The sequence below is a fragment of the Hippoglossus hippoglossus genome, chromosome 7, assembly GCF_009819705.1.
Source record: "Hippoglossus hippoglossus isolate fHipHip1 chromosome 7, fHipHip1.pri, whole genome shotgun sequence".
NCBI classification, from domain to species: Eukaryota; Metazoa; Chordata; class Actinopteri; order Pleuronectiformes; family Pleuronectidae; genus Hippoglossus; species Hippoglossus hippoglossus.
The window spans coordinates 25,800,759-25,821,269 of NC_047157.1; the positions used below are offsets into that span (position 1 = coordinate 25,800,759).

Below are 20,511 nucleotides of genomic sequence, written 5' to 3' on the forward strand. Positions count from 1 at the left end.
TCCAGTGTTCCTAATAAAGAATGTGCATATTCTATATCATAATATAAGTGGATTTAAAGATGATATTTCCTCAACCCTTTAAAAAGATTGGTACAACTCACCGCGTCATTTGAGCGGAGATGGAGCAGGTCGTCCTCTAAGCAGAAGGCCGGCGGTTCGATTCCAGTCTTCCCCATCTAGAATACCGAAGTGCCCTCGGGCAAGATACCGAACAAGTGCTGCCCATAGATGCACCGTATGAATGTGTGTGTGATGGCAAAGAAACTGATCTTTAAAAAGGTCTTTGAGAGGTCACCCAGACGAATGAAGCTCAGTATCAGAACAGACCGTTTACCGTAAAGACTGCGAGGTGCAACGTAGGTGGAAATGTAAACTCTGGTTTCCTGTGTCTGAGCTAATGTAAACAACCACTGAGTTCAGTAAATATTTGTGGATCTGGAACAACTCAGAGCCGAAGTCGTTGATCCTGCTTCCACCGGGACTCCCCACCTTCACAGCGCCGACGCCTCCGGTGTCCGATCAAAAAAATGTCAACGAGAGATTAACAGCGCTTGAAAAAACGTAGAATAGAAAATATTGCAGTAGTTCATAGTTATTTTATTACACAAAGAAAATTGCTATCACAAAGTTATCACTGAACATTTAGCAATAAATATGAAGTCCGCACACAACAGTTTTAACTGCGACTATGTTTGTTACAAAAAGAAAAAGAGAAAAGACTCGATGATGAAACCGAACAACAGGGTCACAAACTCACACACGGACATAAAAAGAAAAGGACACGTAGATGATTATGAATATTCACTCGATGACACGGCTCCATATTAGTTTGGAACAGTGTTTGAGTCCATCTCCACAGACGTGAATCCAAAGTTTCTGTGCTTTCTTGTCTGGGCGGGGAAAATAAACGACAAACAGAGTCTGAAGAAGACTGTCACTTCTGTTCTGGTCCTCATGTTTCAACAGGGTCCAATGAAAAGGCGAACACTCAGAGCAGCGGACGCTCCGACCAGGCCGGCAGTGAGCCGAGGTGTCTCGTGTCTGGTTGGGAAAAACACTCTCTCTCTCCGTCCTCCACTTTCTCCCGCTTCCACCCTTCTCTCCTCGGCTCGGCCCCCATCAGGCTCCGCCCGGCTGAGTTTAGGACGGACCTCCACTTCCCTGGGCTTCTTGGCTGGTGGCGCCCTCGGCCTCAGGGGCTGGGGCGGCCCCTGGGTCTCCTTCTGCGGGGGGGAACACGTGGAAAACAAATGCATCAGTCAGTGATAGAGCTTGTGATCTAGTTCAGGTGCTCAACTGGAGCTGGGCTGCTCTAATCATGTGACCTGCCTCACTCGCCACAATCCTCTATCAGACATGACCTCAGGAGGAAGTCCGGAGAATTGTGTCCTGACTTTCTCTGGAATTTGCCTTTTACACATTTTTACACCTACAGCAGGAGATTCTCTACTCAGACACGTTTACAAAATCATTTTCAGGCGAGGGGTGGAGCAGCAGGCAGCATCGACATCTCCGTTGGTGTCTTCTACGTGAACGGCTCCGCTTTTTCATCCTGTCATATTTGTTTTCTTTTTTGTTTTTTTGCGAGTGTTAGAAGCGGCATAAACACGCCCACTCACTCGCTCGCGGTGGCGAGAATCTCCTGCTGTGTTATAAAAGCCTTTAGACTTTCTGCAGACTTTTCACCAGGGGACTGACCGGAGAAAGTCAGCAGAGAATCCGGAGGCTCTCACTTCCATATTTGCGTTCACTCTCCGGAGAAGATCAGAGGATCTTCTCCGGAGAGCAGCTATACACACACTGGCACAATGAGGCCGTTTATTCAAGATGCAAAGATTTCCCATCTCTCCCAGTGCCTCTGCTGTCCTGTGGATTCAGACCCTCCGGATCCGACCGGGGGATTATAAATCATATCTGGGGAAGTGATGAAGTCGCAGCCTCGACACCAAACTCTCACCGTGTTCTGCTGCTGCGATAAACATTTCAAACGTTGTCTGACTGAAAAGCTTTCAGCATTAAACAGCAGGGAATCAATCTGCTTTCAGGCGCCTGAAAGAAAGGAATAATGAGAATCCAGAGGAAGGAACTACAACTTCCTGTAGCAGCGCAGTGTCAGCATGATATGAGATTATTTCGAAATATGAGGCTTCCCACCAGAGCCTTGTTAAGTTTGAGTTATAGCGGTCAAAGCGGTTATCGTGACATGGGAAACGTATCTTTGACCTGAGGAGGAAGTCAGGAAGAACAATGATGTGACACACGACCTACTGGTGGGACATTTGCGTCACATTCAGATATGTTCCTCCTAACGACTCGTCACCCGACCGAGAGAGGAGGAAGCAACGACTCTCTGTCACCGTGCTGACAACAACTAAATCAAAACTCGCTGAGACCAAAGTCTGCGTCTGGAGATTTGGTGCCTTCAAGTTTCTCAGAGACTGAAGATTAGATCGGACTAATAATCAGACAAACTCATCCTTCGTCATAGTTCCTCGTTTGCCGTGAACTCTGGGTAAATTAGGAGGAAACCACATCAAACCACTCGGCTGTATTCACGCTTTCCCTCCGGAACGATTGGACAATTACAAGGACAATTTACTGGGAGAATTCAGCGAACAACGTGCCAAACTAGAGTAACCAGACTCATACGAGGCCACAGTGACCTTTGACCTTTGCTTCAGGTTGTGTCCATAGTTCTATAGGATGCAGAGAAACAGTCTGAACTTTCTACTAGTCTACATTCTACTGCACATGTGTCCAGCTGTTTACTGACCTGCAGCCTTCAGGTCCATCCCCGCCAGGTCTTTGGTGAGTTCACTGGTGCTGGCCGCTGATTTCTCCTGCCCTGCGATGTCGGGTACTGCGTTCCTGCGGCCTGTGCGATCACAGTTGATGAAGTCCGAGTACGACGTCTCCACGTCCATCATCTGTCCATGACCAGCGCTCTCATTACACCTGCAGGGGGGGGGAGCAGAGGGGACAGTGAGAGGAGCTGCGGAGGTGTTGCAAGGAGCACATAAATCACCCCGTTGTCTGTGGAGCCCGTGGGAGGACGCATTACTGTGTCCTGTGCTTTTCTACCTCAGCACAAGAACACTGGCTACACACAAATAATGATCACAGGTGTTTCAGAGGCAGAAAGGGGGACACTTCTGAAGCGTTTAATCATGAAGGCCACTTCTATTTCTGCACACAGATTAACAACACAACCCAATATCTGTGCTAAGAACGAAAGCTGCAGCAAACCCTCAAACCTCCTTCACTTCTCCACTGGTCTGTTTTACGTCCTGAAGGTCCTGACACAGCACAGATCCAAACACAGAAGAAGGAGGCAGAGTTAAAGAGGTTTAAACCATTTAAAGAACAAAGACGGGCGGGGCCACAAAAAAGCCCCAACACAAAAAAAAAAGAAAAATAAGGCGAGTCAAGCTCCCATTTGCCTTTCACTCCTCTGCCGTTTCCTGTTCTCAGTCCATATTTAACTAGGTCATGGATCCTGCCAACCACTGACTCCACAGCTGGGAACTCCCCGGAGAGGAGAGGACAGAAAGCGAGACTGCTCCAGAAAGGACGAGGAGAAAGAAAAAGATAGAAACTGCAAAGAAAGACTGCAAATGTCAAAACGGCTGCTCCTTTCCTACATCTTCAGTCCCTGGAGAACCCCCCCGCCCCCAACGCTCCGACCGGCTGGCACAGACAGCAGAGGCCTCACTGCTGCGTGTGTGTGTGTGTGTGTGTGTGTGTGTGTGTGTGTGTGTGTGTGTGTGTGTGTGTGTGTGTGTGTGTGTGTGTGTGTGTGTGTGTATGGGGCGTTGAGCTGGTGGCAGCCTGTTTTCAGTTGGAGGCTTCGCCAACTTAGCCGCAAAAAAGACTTCTATAGACTTTTGTGCTCGATACAATCGCACTTGCAGAGAGAGGAGATTCTTCTTTTTGAGCTGCAATGAACTTCTTTACCTTCACATTTGCACATCTTACTTTTAATGGCCCAACGACAGCTCTATTTTATTTATTTATTCACCTGACCGTGTGAGAATAGGACCTGGCACAAATTCTGAGTCCTTTTTATTTTATTTATTAATTTATCTGGCAGTAAGAGTTTAGTCTGCACGCACATCCAGGACAAACCTACCCCAGGTTGTGGGTCGTGTTTGAATTGCTGCTTGAAACACTGTAATTTCCCTTCTGGGATGAATTAAGCATCTATCTATCTATCCATCCATGGGCAGCGTGACCGACTGAGTTACAGCTACAAACCTCCAGCATGTAACACCACGACCATGACAGAAGCTGAGCAGCGACGCTATGAATCTTTAAGAAACACGGGAGGTGGTTGGACCCCCGAAGGGAAACGAGCAAAAGAATGGGAGAGGAATAAAAAAGGAGCTGGCAGCGACGGACACGCTGACCCGGGGCCAGTCTGTTCCCAAACGCTTTCACTCTCATTGTGTTATTCAAAGGGCCGGTTCTCTCTCTCTCTCTCTCTCTCTCTCTCTCTCTCTCTCTCTCTCTCTCTCTCTCTCTCTCTCTCTCTCTCTCTCTCTCTCTCTCATGCACCAAAAAGGAAGCACCCCGGGGTCATCCCCCCCCCCCGAGAGGTCACGAGCCACGCAAACGTACGCGGCGCAGTTGGGAGAATGTGAAAATTCCCAGTCAAGGGCAGTGTTCGAGCCCGCGGGTAAGAGAGCGGTACCTCAGGACATGTCAGTGTGTTTCTGTGTGGCTGGCATTTCCCCGCCGAGCGCTCGCACCCAAACACAAGAGCCGCTCGGCGTGTCCGACGGCAGCCGGCGGTGCGCCCGTCTGACAGGCCGTCGTCCACGCAGCCGGGCCGGCATTAGTGAGGCAGATCACCGTGGGAGGCCGGCGTCTCTCTCACAGGTTCATAATTACACTTTCTACCTTTTTCCACATGCTCGAGTTCAAACAACTGAGACGTTCACTAAACACCAATTAGTGAGGAGAACATGTGACTTGTTCCGACTAGACTGTGATTGTTTCCTTTACATTTAGATTCAAGTCTGTATTTGTGCTCCAGATAAACTAAGATGTTGTAAAATCACAAACTTATTCTTATCGTATCGTTAAGGTTTCTCGTCTTTGTGCCAAGTCGACGTGCTGCTGCTGGTGTTAGCTTCATATTTACTGTAACCGTGGAAACCACAGACTGTAAATAAAGATGGACGTCATGACAGCTCCCAAAAGTGGAGTCAAAGCGCCTCGATCGCCCCCTGGTGGCGGGCTGCAGTATAGCTCATAAACCCTGCCTGCTCCGTGTTAGTGGGTGGGACCAAACGTCAAATAAATGTTCATCAAAGATGGTTTCTGTCATTTCAGGTCGTTTTTTTTAATCAAACTGAGGTTTCTTCAAATGTTAAATCTTCCAAAGAGTTTGGGTTTAATGAGTTAATTGATCCTACGAGGTGAAACATCATGATTGACATCTGACTCGTGATTGGCCGACTGTGTCTATGTCAGTGGTAGAAACACTCGCAGGGTAAATCTCTGAAAATGTCGATTTGTCAAACTCCTTTAAATTGCAGCTCCTGTTAAAATGAAAACAGACAAATCATGATGTAAGAATTATCAAACCTGCGACTGTGATTTCACTAAAGGATTCAAAACAACCAGCAGCGCCCGTATCTACAGCAACAGTGAGTGTGTGTGTGTGTGTGTGTGTGTGTGTGTGTGTGTGTGTGTGTGTGTGTGTGCCGTGTTATGTTTGCCTTTTTCTACTCCACTGGCCCAGTTGTTATGCCGCTTACGGGAGCTCCATCAAATTGCCATTTGTTTGTTTAATTAGTCGGCTTGCCTGCGCATGTGGATCCAATCCTACCATGAGATCATTAACAGGTTTCCATGGAGGGGCGACGATGATGATGATGATGATGATGTTCTGCCTGCTGCTCTTCAGCACGTGTTTACACTCCTCTCTGCCCGACGGCCCGGCCTCAGCTGTGGTAGAAGCAGTTTAACGACGCCGCATTTAAAAAAAAAAAAAATCACATTATCCCCGATATCCGCGGCGCTCGCCGAGATGATGGAGTTGTTTTCGTGGCGCCGGCCGACTGAGGCAGTGGCGGAGTCTGTCCTTCACCTGCTGTGATTGCTATGATGCAAATAAACATGTGAGGTAACATGAAACGAGCAGATGAGACACAGACGACTCGGTGCATGACCGAACTCGTTTCAGCTCATTAAGAAGAAGAATAGAAACAGTCACTCGCCATCAAGAGCAACACTCCATAATTAGATATTATTTATTTATAAACAATAATTTGTTTAGTCTTTACAGGGAAACAAATAAAACTGAATACTTTAAATTATCTTAATCATTAATAATACATGTTTACGAGTATTTAATATAAAAAATTGTCAAGTTTAAAGCATATTTATACAACTGACAGAATCTTGTTTTTTCTATTATCCTTTTCTTTTGCCATTACTTTTAAATGATTATTTTATCTGGTTCCTTTGAAAATTCTAATGAGATTATATCAACTTGCTTCTTGTCTTTAATTATTGTTTTCTCATTTTCTATTATTTGTTCTAAGGTGCGATATGAATCAAGTTATTATTATTATTGTCACACAAGTTTCTTGGTAAATGGCAGATATGTCTAAATTAAGAGAAACTAAGAGATGACACGAGATGTATAGTCTGTGTTTCTGTTCGCAGATTAAAAAAAACGTTTCTTTTACATAATAAAAGATTAGCATCTATATTATAGTTCTATGTACTATGGTAGTATTTGTGTTTTCTTTTTATTTCCAGTTGTTTATATCTGATATCAGAAATGTTTAACTCCTAATATCGGTATCAGCATCGTTGGGGTTCTTCTCACCACACTCCAGAATTGATGACAGTCTCAACGAGCGTGTCCTACTTAAATAAAAGGACGTCTTTATGTGTGTGCAGAGGGAAACTCGACACAGCAGCGACTGGAAACACGAGCATCGGACAAACGTCACAGGTGTTGTGTTTTCACTCTGGACAACAACAGCTCAATCGTCTGAGGGAAATCGCTGCAGCTGAACTCGGCCTCACCCTCCCTCCTGCTCCGCACCCTGGATCCTGTCCAGCCTCTCTCTCTCTCGCTCTGCGTCACCTCAGGAAAACGTCCCAATTGGGAAGGAAAGGAGCTGCATTATCTCATCTACACAAAAAGCCCCGTAACGTTATTGTGAGCGAAAGGAAAAGCCGAACAAAGGGGTCCGACGTCGCTGCGGGTTCGAACACGAGACACATGAGAAGCAGGAGAGGGGTTTCTGGTCTTCAGTGTTGAAGGAAGGAAGAAAAAAAAGAAGCTCGCAGAGCGAATATGAGTCAGCAGAGTCACTCACACTGGAACCATTAGAGAGACACACTCACTATCATCCCACTGGAGCCTTTTAAGCCTGATTTGTGCATAATAAACTCACATCATCTGCAATAAGCCACACAAAGAGCGGCTTCTCCCCCGATTCCGACTCCATTAGCGCCATCTTCACGACCAATTTCAAGCCTGTCAACTAATTTTGCCGCTGCATTTATGGACAAGGCGATGAGGCTCCACGTGAATGAGCTTCACCTGCTGCGCGTAGCAACGCCACTTTTCCATTTGGCCTTTTCAACCTTGAACGATCGATGAACTGTCTTTACGACTTTGAGCTGAACGAGAGCGAACACAAGAAGGACGCGGGAAACGGTCATTTTCAATATCGATTCATCTGTCGTTTCTGTATTTTTAAGAAACTCTGAACTTCAAAAAGCAGTGATTTGCTCATAAACTGAATATTATTTGCCAACTTTATGCTAATCAAAGTGTTTTTCGTTGTTTTTGAAGCAAATATACAACACAATGGATAAAACAGATTATATGCTTCTGTTTAAAGTAAACTGAAAAACTTGGGTTTTGGACTTTGGCCAAGGAAATAATCACTTGATTCATGAAAATAATAATTAGCTGCAGTTTCCCAGTGGCCTGGCATCAAACCCTCACTTTAGAGAAGCTGAAACCAGAGTATGTTTATCATTTCTACTCAAATTATCAGATAAACGTACAGTAAAAACACTTTTTCATTAATTGTCTCGTCTGTAATCAAACCCCAAACAAACAGGAGACTCAACGACTCTCCTGTGGGCGAACGAATCACCCAAAAGAAAAAAGCTCACATCAGGATAAAAAGTTAACTGTCTCTTACCAAAGTAATCAGAGTTGCTGCCTTTGCTGTCCGGCGCCTACAAGCAGAACCAAACTACTTGAGACCGATTCATCCGAATCCGTTCACCCTCCAGAGCCCAGTGTTACACGGGGAGAGCAGCATCACACTGGTGCAGCTCCTGCTCGCTGCCGCTCAGCCCCCGTCCACTGTGGTCTGGGTCTGTTCACATGATGTCAGCAGCTGCCAGGTCCACGCCGACGAGCCCACTTCAAACACAAGGGAGCTGTATTTCCTCATCGGGAACAGCATTGTTGTTCCTCGCCGCGCTTCCTCTCATAAATAAATAAAAGCCCTGACCATTCAACTGGGCTGTGTTTATTTGCCCCATATCCTTCCTCTTCTTCTGGGAGCCACACTGGCTGTGAAGGCCTTATTTCCCCTGGTGGAGGGGATATTGCCACTTGCTCCTGCTCTTCAATAGTCGGCCGTTTACGTCGGCACAGTGGAAATGTTTCCCACATGGGAGGTGACCACACACAAATCCACTCTACTCACAGGAAACTTTTTACCACCTCTGTCTCACTGGGACTCAGGCTTAGTATTAAGCCACAGTGGAAGTTTCCATTTTCTCTGTCCAACATGCAGAATTACCACTGATAACACTGGATACTCAATGCAAGTGTCTATCTGCTTTCCACTGAGCGGAGATGCCGAGAACCATCACTGCCACTCTGGCATAATTGCCGTCCTCATTGAGCGTGCTGAGCTCCGATGGCTGACGGCATTATGAATCAGCCAGGAACAGGAGATAAGAAGCCTGACCGAGGCTATTAGCATCAGCTCCTGTGGAAAAGTCTTGAGTGAACTAATGAATAAAACAAAAGGGCTGGGCGAGGCTGCTTCTTCAGAAAGCTACGGCCAAATCAAAAATCAATCAGGCTCGGACAGATTATCGCAGCAGGCGTAGAGAGGGGCAGCTGGAGTCGGACTCGGAGCACTTCGGGGATCAATTCCCTTTCATGAGCAGAAGAAGAGGAAACGTGCATATGGATGAAAGCTCTCCAGAAAGAGATTCACACCATTAAAAACATGACACTGCTGGTATGTGAAGGTGAGAAAGGCTGCAGATATAACAAATATCGTCATCGTCCATAAGAGCAAAAGATGAGGATGGAAATCAGTATAAATACTAGAGCTCACAGTATCAGGAGACGTCTGCGTCCACACTACCACGGAGTTTTAGAGAAAACAGAGAAGTTTGGAAACGCTCTCCTGTTTTAGTCTCGTTTTAGATTGGAGGATCAGGAACTCAAACTAGGACGTAGACTCACAACCTCTTGCCGATTTGGGTCTTTAAGGTCACGACGTAGCCTTCACTGATTCGTCAGGCTCCTGTCACATGACCCTCGACTGGAAGAAACCAAAAACGCCATCGGCCTCGGGCCACCAGTGTAGAACAACATGGAGAATCAATTACACGCGTTACTGAGCCTGTTGTCTTTGCCAACAGCTGTTGTGCAGTTAAATCCTGAGTTTTACAATCATACAACTGTTAACATGTGTTGGAGACGAGCTCTTATAGACACACACACACACGTGCACAGAGTATGTGACTGGTCACGTGTTACTGGTTTTCAGGCGTGTTCGTGTGGACGAGGATTAAAACTGAGCCAAGACGCTCATGTGGACAGACTTTGTTTTAAAACGAAAAGGTTGTAGTGTGGGTGTAGCTTCAGATCTGTGTGTGTGTGTGTGTGTGTGTGTGTGTGTGTGTGTCTGTCTCCAAAAACTGCAAATGAGCCAAGATCGATCATCATTTTAGAGACGAGTGTCCAGACATATGAGACCAGGTCTACGGCAGCAGCAGCGTGGCCGGCCTCAGGCTACAGGGAAACCCCTGGTGTGTGTGTGTGTGTGTGTGTGTGTGTGTGTGTGTGTGTGTGTGTAAATAGGATGGGTGTGACTGACAGAATCATCAACCGTCCATGATTCACAGCTGAGTCAGGAGCAGGTGCTTCGACTGAACCCCGAAATGAGGCCAGGATTACACCCCCCCCCCCCAACCGTCCAGCCGCCACCCTCCCTCACCCCCCACCCCCCGCCCTGCACCCCCCCCCCCCAACCGCCACCCTCCCTCACCCCCCACCCCCCGCACCCCCCCTAAAAAAGAGCGTTCTCCCGTCTAGGTTTCCGACGGCAGCAGCAACTGTTCATTCAGAGTCGGATCATTCCTGAGAGGCTTCGCAGGCCGAGCTGCTCCACACAGATTTCACTGAACTCCTGAATGTGACGTTCCCTCCGTCTCTGACGCTGAAAACAAGTTTCATGTTCGCTGACACAAACGTGTCTGAACACACATTCTCTGGCTGCTTGACAGGACAAATGAACATACGGCTGTTTAGAGCAGCTCTGAGGGAAACCGAAGGTGAAGCACGCGGCTGTAACTCTACATCCAGCGTGAAAATATTTACATGTGGGTGAATCTGCTGTGTGTGTCTGGAAAACTACTGAGAGCTGAAAGGACTTCGCTCTACGTCTGTTCTCGTCTGGTTGTTCCACAAACTTGACTTTGACTTGTAACCATTTCAATGTGGAGCACAAAGGATTAGTTTATACATAGAAAATGAACTTTCACTATCAATTTAACTTTGAAGTCGTTTTTCTGAGCAAAAATTGCCAGAAACTGAGATTTTCTCAGTTTGTATATGTCTTTGTGCTTTCTACATGTTCACTGGACAAAAAAAAGCCACAAAGCAATTTGAATATGTCGTGTTTTGATCTGGAAATTATGGTAAACATGATATTTCTGTCCTTGACAAAGGAAACAAAGAAAATCTGCAAATATTCATGTTTGAAGCTTCAAACCAAACGACTCAATCACAATCAAATAAATCTAATGTCCCAGATCAACTGATTAATCCAGAGAAATTGAATGTGCAACACTTCTGATGATCAATAGTTTCAGTTTAATCAAGCAAAAAAATATTTGGTTTCCAGACTTTAAACTGTGAAGATTTGAGCTTTTTGCTCTTTAATGCCATTTAAACTGAAAATCTCTTCTCGGGGAATAGATGCATCATAAAGAAGATTCAAATCAAATGAAAGTCGTAGTTTAAAGCTTTTAAATTTATAGGTTATCACAACTCCTCTGGTCTAAAACATAAGAAAACTGTGACATCCGTATTTTGTCTGACGACCAAAACTGAAAAATGTATTTATATTATAAACACACACATGAAATCCTCACGACTAAGAGGCTGAATGGATTAATCGAATAGCTGCGGATTATTAATGGACATTGATTAATCGATTGCTTTAATTACTTCCTGTCTCCCTGTTCTCCCGTCTGACGTCATAGTAACGAGGTGACACCGGGATGTGTTGTGGGCTCGGTGATTTGTCTCCCACTGTCCGCTCTATCTGCTCTAATTCTACGGCTAGGTTGCCCGCTTCTATTTCCGTCCACACATTTAACAACACGAGACCTCGGCAGGAAGCAGGTGGTTTGTTTGCCTGTGTTGTTTATGTCCTATCTTTTTCCCAGGCTCTCTGCACAGACGCACACAGGAGACACTCGGGCTGACGGGGAGAAGGACAACGGGAGGGAGGAGATGAGGGGATGGAGGAGATGAGAGGGCGCAGGAGGTCTGGAGGAAGATGAAAGGATGGAAAGCAGATGAGGGACGAGTAGAGAGAAGAGCAGGGGGGGGTGACCGAAGGGAAAAGAGGGAGGATGAGCTGCAGAGAAGGAATGCATGTATATTTATTGTGTTTGCTATATAAGGAAATATCTCTCACAGCCTCCAGTGTTTTCATTTCTTTTTTGAGAACCGGAGAAACATGGTACATCCTCCTTGCTCCGGCCGCTCAAACAGAATCTCTTATCTGGTCGTGAGCTACGTCTCTGCACCACCTGTTAGAAGCAGTTCACCCACATCTCCCTCCATCCTCTCTGATAAAATAAAACACACTCAGCCACTGCTCACCTCCAAACCTACGTGGGTTCACTAACCACCGCGCTCGTTACGCTGCGTGTACGAATAACGTCGCTCTGAGCTTTGAGGGATTCCACGTTACCCTCCTTGTGAGTAAAAACAAAAAAGAGCAGAGGCAGTCGTTGCACTTTCCTCCAGAGACCTAGACGATGAAACTATCGCTCATGTTGGAGTAAAGCACAAACACCTTGAGCTTTTCTAATGTGCCGCTCACCAAAATTCAACAGGTTCTTCTTTGGGTGAGGCCTCAGAACCTCCACCAAATTGCACGGAGCTCGGTTGAGTACTTTTTGCATAATTCTGGTAACAAACAGACGAAAACATATTCTCCTTGGAGACAGTAACCACAGTGTTCAGGTAAAACTACCATTACAATAATACAATAATTTGTTGTATACAGTTAATGCTTGTTATATACAGTCTATGTTTTGTGGGTCTTTAGCCTGCGGAGTGAGGACCAGGCTCACCAACGTCCGCCTTCGTTTCCTCACAACTCTGGAATTTATCACTGTCAAGTGAATTTATGACATTAAATAATTTGCTGTCAGGTTCCTGTGAGCTGCTTCATGTCAACACTGCTTATTGTTTCCCCTCCTCTGGGATTCAGATGAAAACCTTTTCCGAAGAACTGTGAAACATTTGAAGCCTGATGTTTCCCTCGATGGATCAAATCAAAGCATCAAGCGGATCACCAGCCTCCGAGTCGCTGTCAAACTGTGAAGGTCACGTTGTTACGTTTACCCTTCAGCGCTTTTCTGTCTCATCACTTCCAAAGTTAATTGATTTAAGCACTTAATCGCGTCACACGGAAATTAAAATGGGCCACTCCATCTAAAACAATGAAAGCTCATTTTAATTTGTTTTCATGACGGGGGATTCTCATCAAATCATCTTTCACTGACCTGCTGAGCCTAAAAAAAAAGGGTCATTTTCTATTTTCATTCCAAACCAATCCACTCCCCAGATCCTCCCATTTGCATAGTAAGGTTTGATTAAACGTCCTCTCAGAACCGTGTTTGTTCCAACACGTCAACCGCATCTGTGGCAGTAATGCTGATGCTCTGGGCCAATCACGCTGAAGCAGCAGCTGCATTAAAAGGGAGGGATGAACCTGTCTGTCATTAACAGACCTGCCTGTCTGTCTGTGTGCACTCAGCTGCAGAGACAAAGCAGAGACCGGAGCACAGACAAAAGCCAGAAGTTAGCGAGCGAGTCACAGGAAAGTCGGCTTCTAGCAGTTGTGAGGTCGTCCATGTGCATAACTTTGACAAGGGAGCCGATGGGAGGGGGAGGGGGGGGGGGGGAATGTACCAGTTGTAACCTGCTCTTTCAAATTTTTGCAGGATTACCAACCCTCGCGTTAATAAACTGGCTAAACGTTAGAACACACATGTCACCATGTTGAAAAGGCAGAGGGGAGACGTGGGGAGAGTAGAGTTTGGACTGTTAAATAAAAGAAGTAGTGGATATTTACCATGCCTCCATTTTCTGTAGCCGATTACTGTGCGCAGAGTTGTGGCCAGCTGCAGCCAATCACAGCCTTTTAACTCGAATGGCGCTCAGCGGAGCGTTCACCTCCGCAGAGGCCCCACAGACCCGTAATTCAATCAAGCTGCACCACTTCTCTGCACATTTCAGATTTTTTACAAGATGCATGAATTATTCACTGTGAAATCAGGGATTCTTGAAAATGTTCCCGAAAGAAATCACCATAATTAAATGTGCTCTTCCCTGACAGAGCGTCCTTCCTCCAGGTTTCATGGAATACTGACGTAGTTTTCATGTTATCTTGTTAACAACAAACCAGCCAGACAAACAGGGAAGAGAACACAACCTCCGGCCGAGGTAACAAGGCTTTGGACCGAGTCAGTGCACGATTCCTACGGCATTTTTTCACTTGGAATGAAATCTATCACACATTGAAGTGATACTCCACCCAAAAAGTATATTTAGAGTGCGGCCCGTTGACTCTCTGTGGGCGTAACACAAGTTCTGGTTTGATCTACTGGTGTAAACGGAGCCTGTAGTTTGTATCCATAGTGGTGACAGTGTATTTTAATGGTGACCCACTTTCACAGCCGTTAAAAGTTTCTTCTCCGGAGAAACTTGGTCGGACTCCTCCTGCAGATTAACGGTCTGATCTGCGCTCAGTGTCGCCATCACATGTTTCTTTTGCCCACATATGGTTAAACAGCAGAGCTCCGTCCTCACACAGAGCCGTGCACATGTTTATGCTCCGTATATGCAGCGTCTGTCTCAGAGTGTTTCTACATCCACACGTCTGCTGGATATATAAATTAACAAATCGTTTTAACATGACCATAGTTGATGCATTTATATAATAATTTATTTAACTTTGAGAAGAATGTGCAAAGTGAACGGGGTGGTAGCTCCTGCAGCTCGACATCTGCTTCACAGAACTTCACGAAAAATAACTTCACATCATAATTTCCAGCAGCTGAATTTTGAGAAAAATCCCCGAACGGCACACGGACCCAGTTTGAGACTCTGTGGTGAACAGAGAGGAGCATTTAGACGCCTCGACACTAAACAACAACGAGAGAGTGAACGTTGTTGTTAAAATAAAGACCCACAATGACAAAGCGTGGATGAGCAGTCGCCTGTTGGTCAACTGCTGCTGCACAAAGAGCTGTTCACCCGTTTACTCAAAGTTCAGTGAAACTCGGCTCAGTTCACAGAACCTGACCTGGAGAATCACTTGGGTTTTTTTCCCCATTGTCGTAAACTTGCTGTTGTTGTGATTGACAGCGTCAGCAGCTGACGGGGCCACAGGGCGCCTGACAACTCAAAGTTCATTAATATTGAACAATATCACGTGTCCAAATTTGACTTCACTTCCTTGGGCCCTAAACAACACACAGGACAAGTGTGACGCTGATAAGATGAACGGTTCTTGAGATACGTGCGACACAAAGACAGACCGATTCTGGAACAACTAGCCGATAAAGATAAAGATGCTAATATTAGCATGATGCTAACACGCTCACAATGACTAAGACAGTGAGGAACTGTTGAAATGTTGCTTAATTCTGAAATCTGAGTTCACAAACCAAATCTGAAAAGTGAATTATTATAATTTTTACCTGGAGAAGTGACTTTTGATGAAGGGTAAATATATACATATAGTATCTATACTATGCCGGTGATATCTCAAATCATTATTATCATTTAATGTTAGAAAGATGATGAATTACTTAGTTTTAAGTATCATTATTAAAGTAGGACTTTATATAAAAGGCGCTTCTCAGTTTTCTTCTCTTATAAAAAACCTGTTTCTGTGTTGAAAAGTGAAAACACTGATAATGTGTCTAACCCCAGAAATGTTGTACATTCAATAACTAAACTCAGATTCTAGAGAAAAAGGCCAAATGCAGCTTTGACCACCTGGACACTATAAGAAGAAATGACTGATAAAATAATCATTTCATCATAAGCAGAGTCTCACGCAGCCTCAGTAAACCAGAAAGCCTTTTTGGTCTGTCACACGAGATGATGAAGGCCGGGGTGACGGCGCTCGTTTTCTCCTCATGGGGAAGTCAGGGAGCTAAAAACAGAGGAGCTTAAGTCCTCTGCGCACAGAGCAAAGAATGTGGCAGGAGGTCAGCGCAGTTGAACTGAGAACTCCCCGTCCACAGTATATGTACACATTAAACCCATGATTACACAGAGGGAAAGCAAAAAATAGACCTTGTACAATGTGTTCACATCGTATCAGAGCGCCGCTGCCCTCTTTTTAAAAAGGACCCGGCCTGTTGTTTTCTGCCGTTATCTCAAAACGTGGGAAGGTCTCGGAGCAGGCGCCTGATTGTGGACGTGATCTCAACGAAATCTAGAAAGCTCTTGAACCACTTCTGAGAATAGATTGCTATTTTTACCCAAAGCGTGTAATGACCTGTCCTTATTGCAGGAAAGAGTTGAATCCAGCTGCCTCAGATTCCCATTAAAACCACTGTATTCGCCAGCAGCAACATTACAAAAATGTAATTTAAGCTTCAGTGGGAGGGTCTGATGGGCACTTGTGGAAAGAGGAAGCACACAGTCACTCCACCGGCCCGGCAGTGTTCTAATGCAGGCTCTCAGCGCCGGGGTATAGGGGTCCGAATGTTCTCAGAGTCATCGTGTTGTTGTTGGCAGGCCTCAGCAGGAGCAGATAGCACTGCCATTTGCAGAAGGAGTTGGAGGAGGAGGAGGAGGAGGAGAACGCTGCTGGTGAGTGCGTTCCTCATGCAGCAGTGCAGATAATAAAAATGCACTTGCATGACTCGATTACTCATCTTCTAGCTGCTTTCTGAACGGCCGGCGTCACCAATCAGAAGATGCACACGAGGGCCTCTGAGGACGAGCGAGCAGGACATGTCCTCCTGATGGTGAGTGGTCCGCCTCGCGCCCCATGTTGTGTGTCAGGGAATGTGAGTGAAACGCAGCAGGGAAGGTTGTGTCAGAGGTCAGCAGGACATGTGTGTGTCTCTCTCTCTGATGAAGGTTTTCTAGCATCACTGCAGCCTCTTCTCTCGGTCCCCCCCCCAGCCCCTCTGAAGGACGACAGACCATGTTTGGCATGTTTGGTTTGTTCAGACAGGAGAGGAGACGGCGCACACACACACACACACATTCACATATCTGCCGTCACACTGCACAGATTTAATCTCAAATTCATCAGGTGGCTTAATCCACTAATGTTTTTTTCCCCCCACTAATGTCGAAAGATTTCTCAGCTCTTCAATGTCAAAGTTGTGTCTTGGAAAGAAGCTGCCGTGCGACGGGAGACGAGACACATTCACCTTCAGCTCCTGGGAAAATATATGCAAACACGGTGAGAATCTCTTTTTGCCTGTTTATCATTTTTCCCTCGAGCTGACATTATCATAAATAATCTCAAATTAGCTCTGTACCTTTGTCTGGAAGCAAAGATTACACGAACAACAACTGAAGGGGTTTCCACGACACCGCGTTGTTAATTCATGGAGCTTGATGAGAAGAAATCAGACATGTTTAGGGGGACGTCATCGAAGCCCACACACGCTGGTGGTGAATCCTGCGGGGGAATCCCCTGCTCTACTAAAGTCTGCAGAAAGTCCGGAGCCTCTCACTTGGACATTCACACCTTCACTTCCTCCGGAGACAATGCAGAGGATCTCCTCTGTCCAGTGCATGTCCTCACTTTGTCCTTTTCATCTCGTGTTCTTCCATCGACCTGGAATCACGTCGCTGCCTGTTTTTCCTTTTCAGACTAAAATGTCACTGGTGATGTGCAACACTTTCCCTCAGCCGTGAAATGCCAAACCATTACAAATCACGGTCCCACCCTGGTAACACAGTTTGTTAAGCCTCAACAATCTGGTTGTGTTACAGAGGAGCTGGAAAACTGCTCGTCCTGCGAAGCTGCTTCCTCTGAACCAGAAGAGTCGCTTGTGTCCAGGTGACCGAGCTCGGGGGGGGGGGGGCTGTGTTGTGGCGACAGCCGACAGTGAAGCAAACCACCGCAGGCGAGCAGCCAGTGTTTATTTGCACCAGGGCCTGTGCCCAGTAACTGGCACTTGCCCAGCAACACTCACACAAAGTGGGGGGTCTCCGGCTGTTTGCCCCCTCCACCACCACCACCACCACCAGCACCACCACCACCGCCAGCCGCTCAGTCCCTGTCAGACGTCTTTTCACAAGACGACTCTGGACCAAAGACAGACGAGCTGCGTCCTCAGAGTGACAGAGAAAACCACGGCCTGGTTATCAAGTGGAGTTAGGACATACAGCAGGAAGGGGGGGGGTCAAAGTTAAGGTTGGTTAGGTTGAGGTTAAGGTTCGGTTAGGTTTATGATAGGTTAGGATAAGATTAGGTTTGGTAAACTTTATGTTAAGGTCAAGGTTTAGAGATATGTTAAATTATAGGTTAAGTTTAGATTTTTGATAGGTTAGGTTAAAGTATGGGTTTGCTTAGTATTAGGTTAAGGGTTAGAGTTACGTTAAGGTTAAGGGTAGTAACTAACCCCTGGTTTAGGCTCAAGTGTCCAGGAAATCAATGCAAGTAAATGTCCACAGCTGTGTGTGTGTGTGTGTGTGTGCGTGTGTGTAGCTGTAGCTGTCATGAGCTACACTGAATGCTGCAGCCTCTGTGTGGGAAGGACGTGCATGCCAGCCCTTCACACACACTACACACACACACACACACACACAGTACATGTACACACACACTGTACATGTACACAAACACACTGTACACACACACACACACACACACACACACACACACACACACACACACACACACTACGAGCACAATGGCCCCACTTGCCCGCCTCGAACATACACGGAACATACATGTGAAATAACACACAACGTGCACATTAACACAGCGGGTCGGTCGTTCGTCAGACACGATCCGTGCAGAGGAGGAGGAGGAGAAATGTCCCGGTGGAAAAAAAAATAAATTAAAAAAAAAAAAAGCGCAGAATCGGTCGTGACTCCGCAGCTCAACGCGCACGGGCTCATCGCTCCGTGCACAACAAAGGCGCACACGTTCAGCAGTAAGGACCTCCACTAACCTTGGCCGGGTCTCCTCCGGTTATCCACTTGTTACAACGGGGATCTGACACCATGGATCCGCAGCTAAGTTTCCAGGCGGGCGGACTAAACCGAGGCAACCGGGCCGGAGCAGGAGCCGGACCAGGAGTCGGAGCAGGAGCTGGAGCTGGAGCAGGAGCTGGAGCTGGACCAGGAGCAGGAACTGAGCCGGTGGATGTGATGGATCAGGGGCCGTGTGGTGGAGACGCGTTAACAGCCTCCTCCTCCTCCTCTTCCTCCTCCTCCTCTTCCTCCTGCTGCTGCTGCGGGGTGTTTTCTCATGGCACCGACGGCAAACAACGAGGAAAAGCTTGTGTCTTCGAACAGCTGTTTTCCAAAATGGAGTTAGTCGTGTCTGAGCCAATCAGATCCCGCCTGTGGAGGCTCCCACTCCTCTGTGGGCTGGAGGACACACACTCACACACACTCTCACACACACACACACACTCACACACTCTCACACACACACTACTCTCTTTTATTGTGTAGGTTCCTCTCTGGTGTGTGTTGTATCTGTCATGTCAGGAGACACATCAAACCACCAGAGGAGATTAGATTTCCCTCAGAAGAGCCACAGATGTTTGGTTTTTTTATACCACATGTTGGATTCATTCTCATTGTTCAACTGTTCATTCCAGGGGCGGGTCTAGGATTTTGGGTTAAATCATAAAGGGGCCACAATTTTTAGGGGGGGGGTCCAAGATCCAGTAAAGTGAACATTTGAGTTGTCCCTTGGTTGCTGTTCGCTCTACAGCTTTGAGCAGAGCCACACATCGTTGTGTTCTTCAAAAGAGCTTCGACAATAACAATACCTGACCTATTGTCGTACTTATACTTATTGCACTGACCTCCAGGTCAATCTCATGACCTTGTTGCATACGGGGCTTCATGCCGGAGCTTCGTGGAAGACACTCACAAAGATGTTAAGAGCTTTTGGTGCCAATGTGCTGCAAACAAGAACACGTGATCTCCACAGCGATACGTTCGGCCTCCTGCAGGGGGCGCCACCCTGCACTAGAACGCTCCACGGAGAATCTCCTGCTGCCTCCGGAGAAAGTCCGGACCCGGTTGTGTGGACATTCTCCGGAGTTCCTGTTCCTGAAAGAGGCCTCAAACAATACCTCGCTGGGTAAACTGTTGGAATCCACGATGAAAGTAATGACGCGTTATGAATCCCAACCAGCGCCTCGTTCAGCGGGTTAATGTCATGGAAACAGAAAACCAACAGTGTCCAGCAGTGTGGGCCGCGAGGAGTGGAAACAGAGTCAGAACCTCCTGGAAGAGACACATTAATGAGTAGTGTGTGTGTGTGTGAGTCGTCCTGAATCACAGCAGCACGCTCACATGCCAAACCTATTTCCGTCTCCTCTGTAACCCACAGCTCGTCATTGTTGAAAACACACGTTTCTGTTTTCTAAACCGTCGTGCTGCGGCGTTTTGAATCACTTGAGCCCCGAGCAGCGAGTTCACCACCACGACTGAGCTCATGAACAATGTCCAGCGTCATCCCATCATGCAAAGTTTTCTAAATGGTAACATATGGTTGATCTATAACGATATAAATCTCCCTGAGGAGTGGTGACAGTTACTGTGATACTTAATTACTTAAAATCATACATGATCTTCTTATAAAATACTACACATTGCTACAAATTAAGCAGTAATGTTAATGTTTTATAAATAATAATACAAATTTCTTTCATTTTAACAAGCAACAACCGTTAACTTGTATAAACATGAAACCTTAACCATAAAGGGATCTTTGTGCTCTTTATATTTAGAGCACATTCTAATTT

General features: G+C 46.3%; 1 protein-coding gene across 2 annotated transcripts; it reads right to left on the reverse strand.

Moving 5' to 3' along the window:
• Window positions 1-579: 579 nt before the first annotated feature.
• Window positions 580-19,057, reverse strand: pkig (protein kinase (cAMP-dependent, catalytic) inhibitor gamma). Of its 2 annotated transcripts, none has more exons than XM_034590082.1 (3): window positions 18,697-19,057; window positions 2,774-2,955; window positions 580-1,223 (listed from the first exon to the last, which is right to left on the reverse strand). In XM_034590082.1, exons 2-3 carry the CDS (start codon window positions 2,925-2,927, stop codon window positions 1,141-1,143), a joined length of 237 nt encoding a protein of 78 aa, XP_034445973.1. In that variant the 5' UTR covers window positions 2,928-2,955; window positions 18,697-19,057; the 3' UTR covers window positions 580-1,140. The 2 variants fall into 2 exon arrangements, with proteins under 2 accessions (XP_034445973.1, XP_034445974.1); XM_034590083.1 differs by lacking the exon at window positions 18,697-19,057 and adding an exon at window positions 8,181-8,586.
• Window positions 19,058-20,511: the final 1,454 nt, after the last annotated feature.

Excerpts from the sequence above, each read along its gene's own strand:
- pkig (XM_034590082.1), bottom strand. The coding sequence starts at position 2,927 with ATGATGGACGTGGAGACGTCGTACTCGGACTTCATCAACTGTGATCGC. Across the intron at positions 1,224-2,773 it reads GATGGACCTGAAGGCTGCAG|AAGGAGACCCAGGGGCCGCC; the intron begins GTCAGTAAACAG and ends TCCCCCCCGCAG.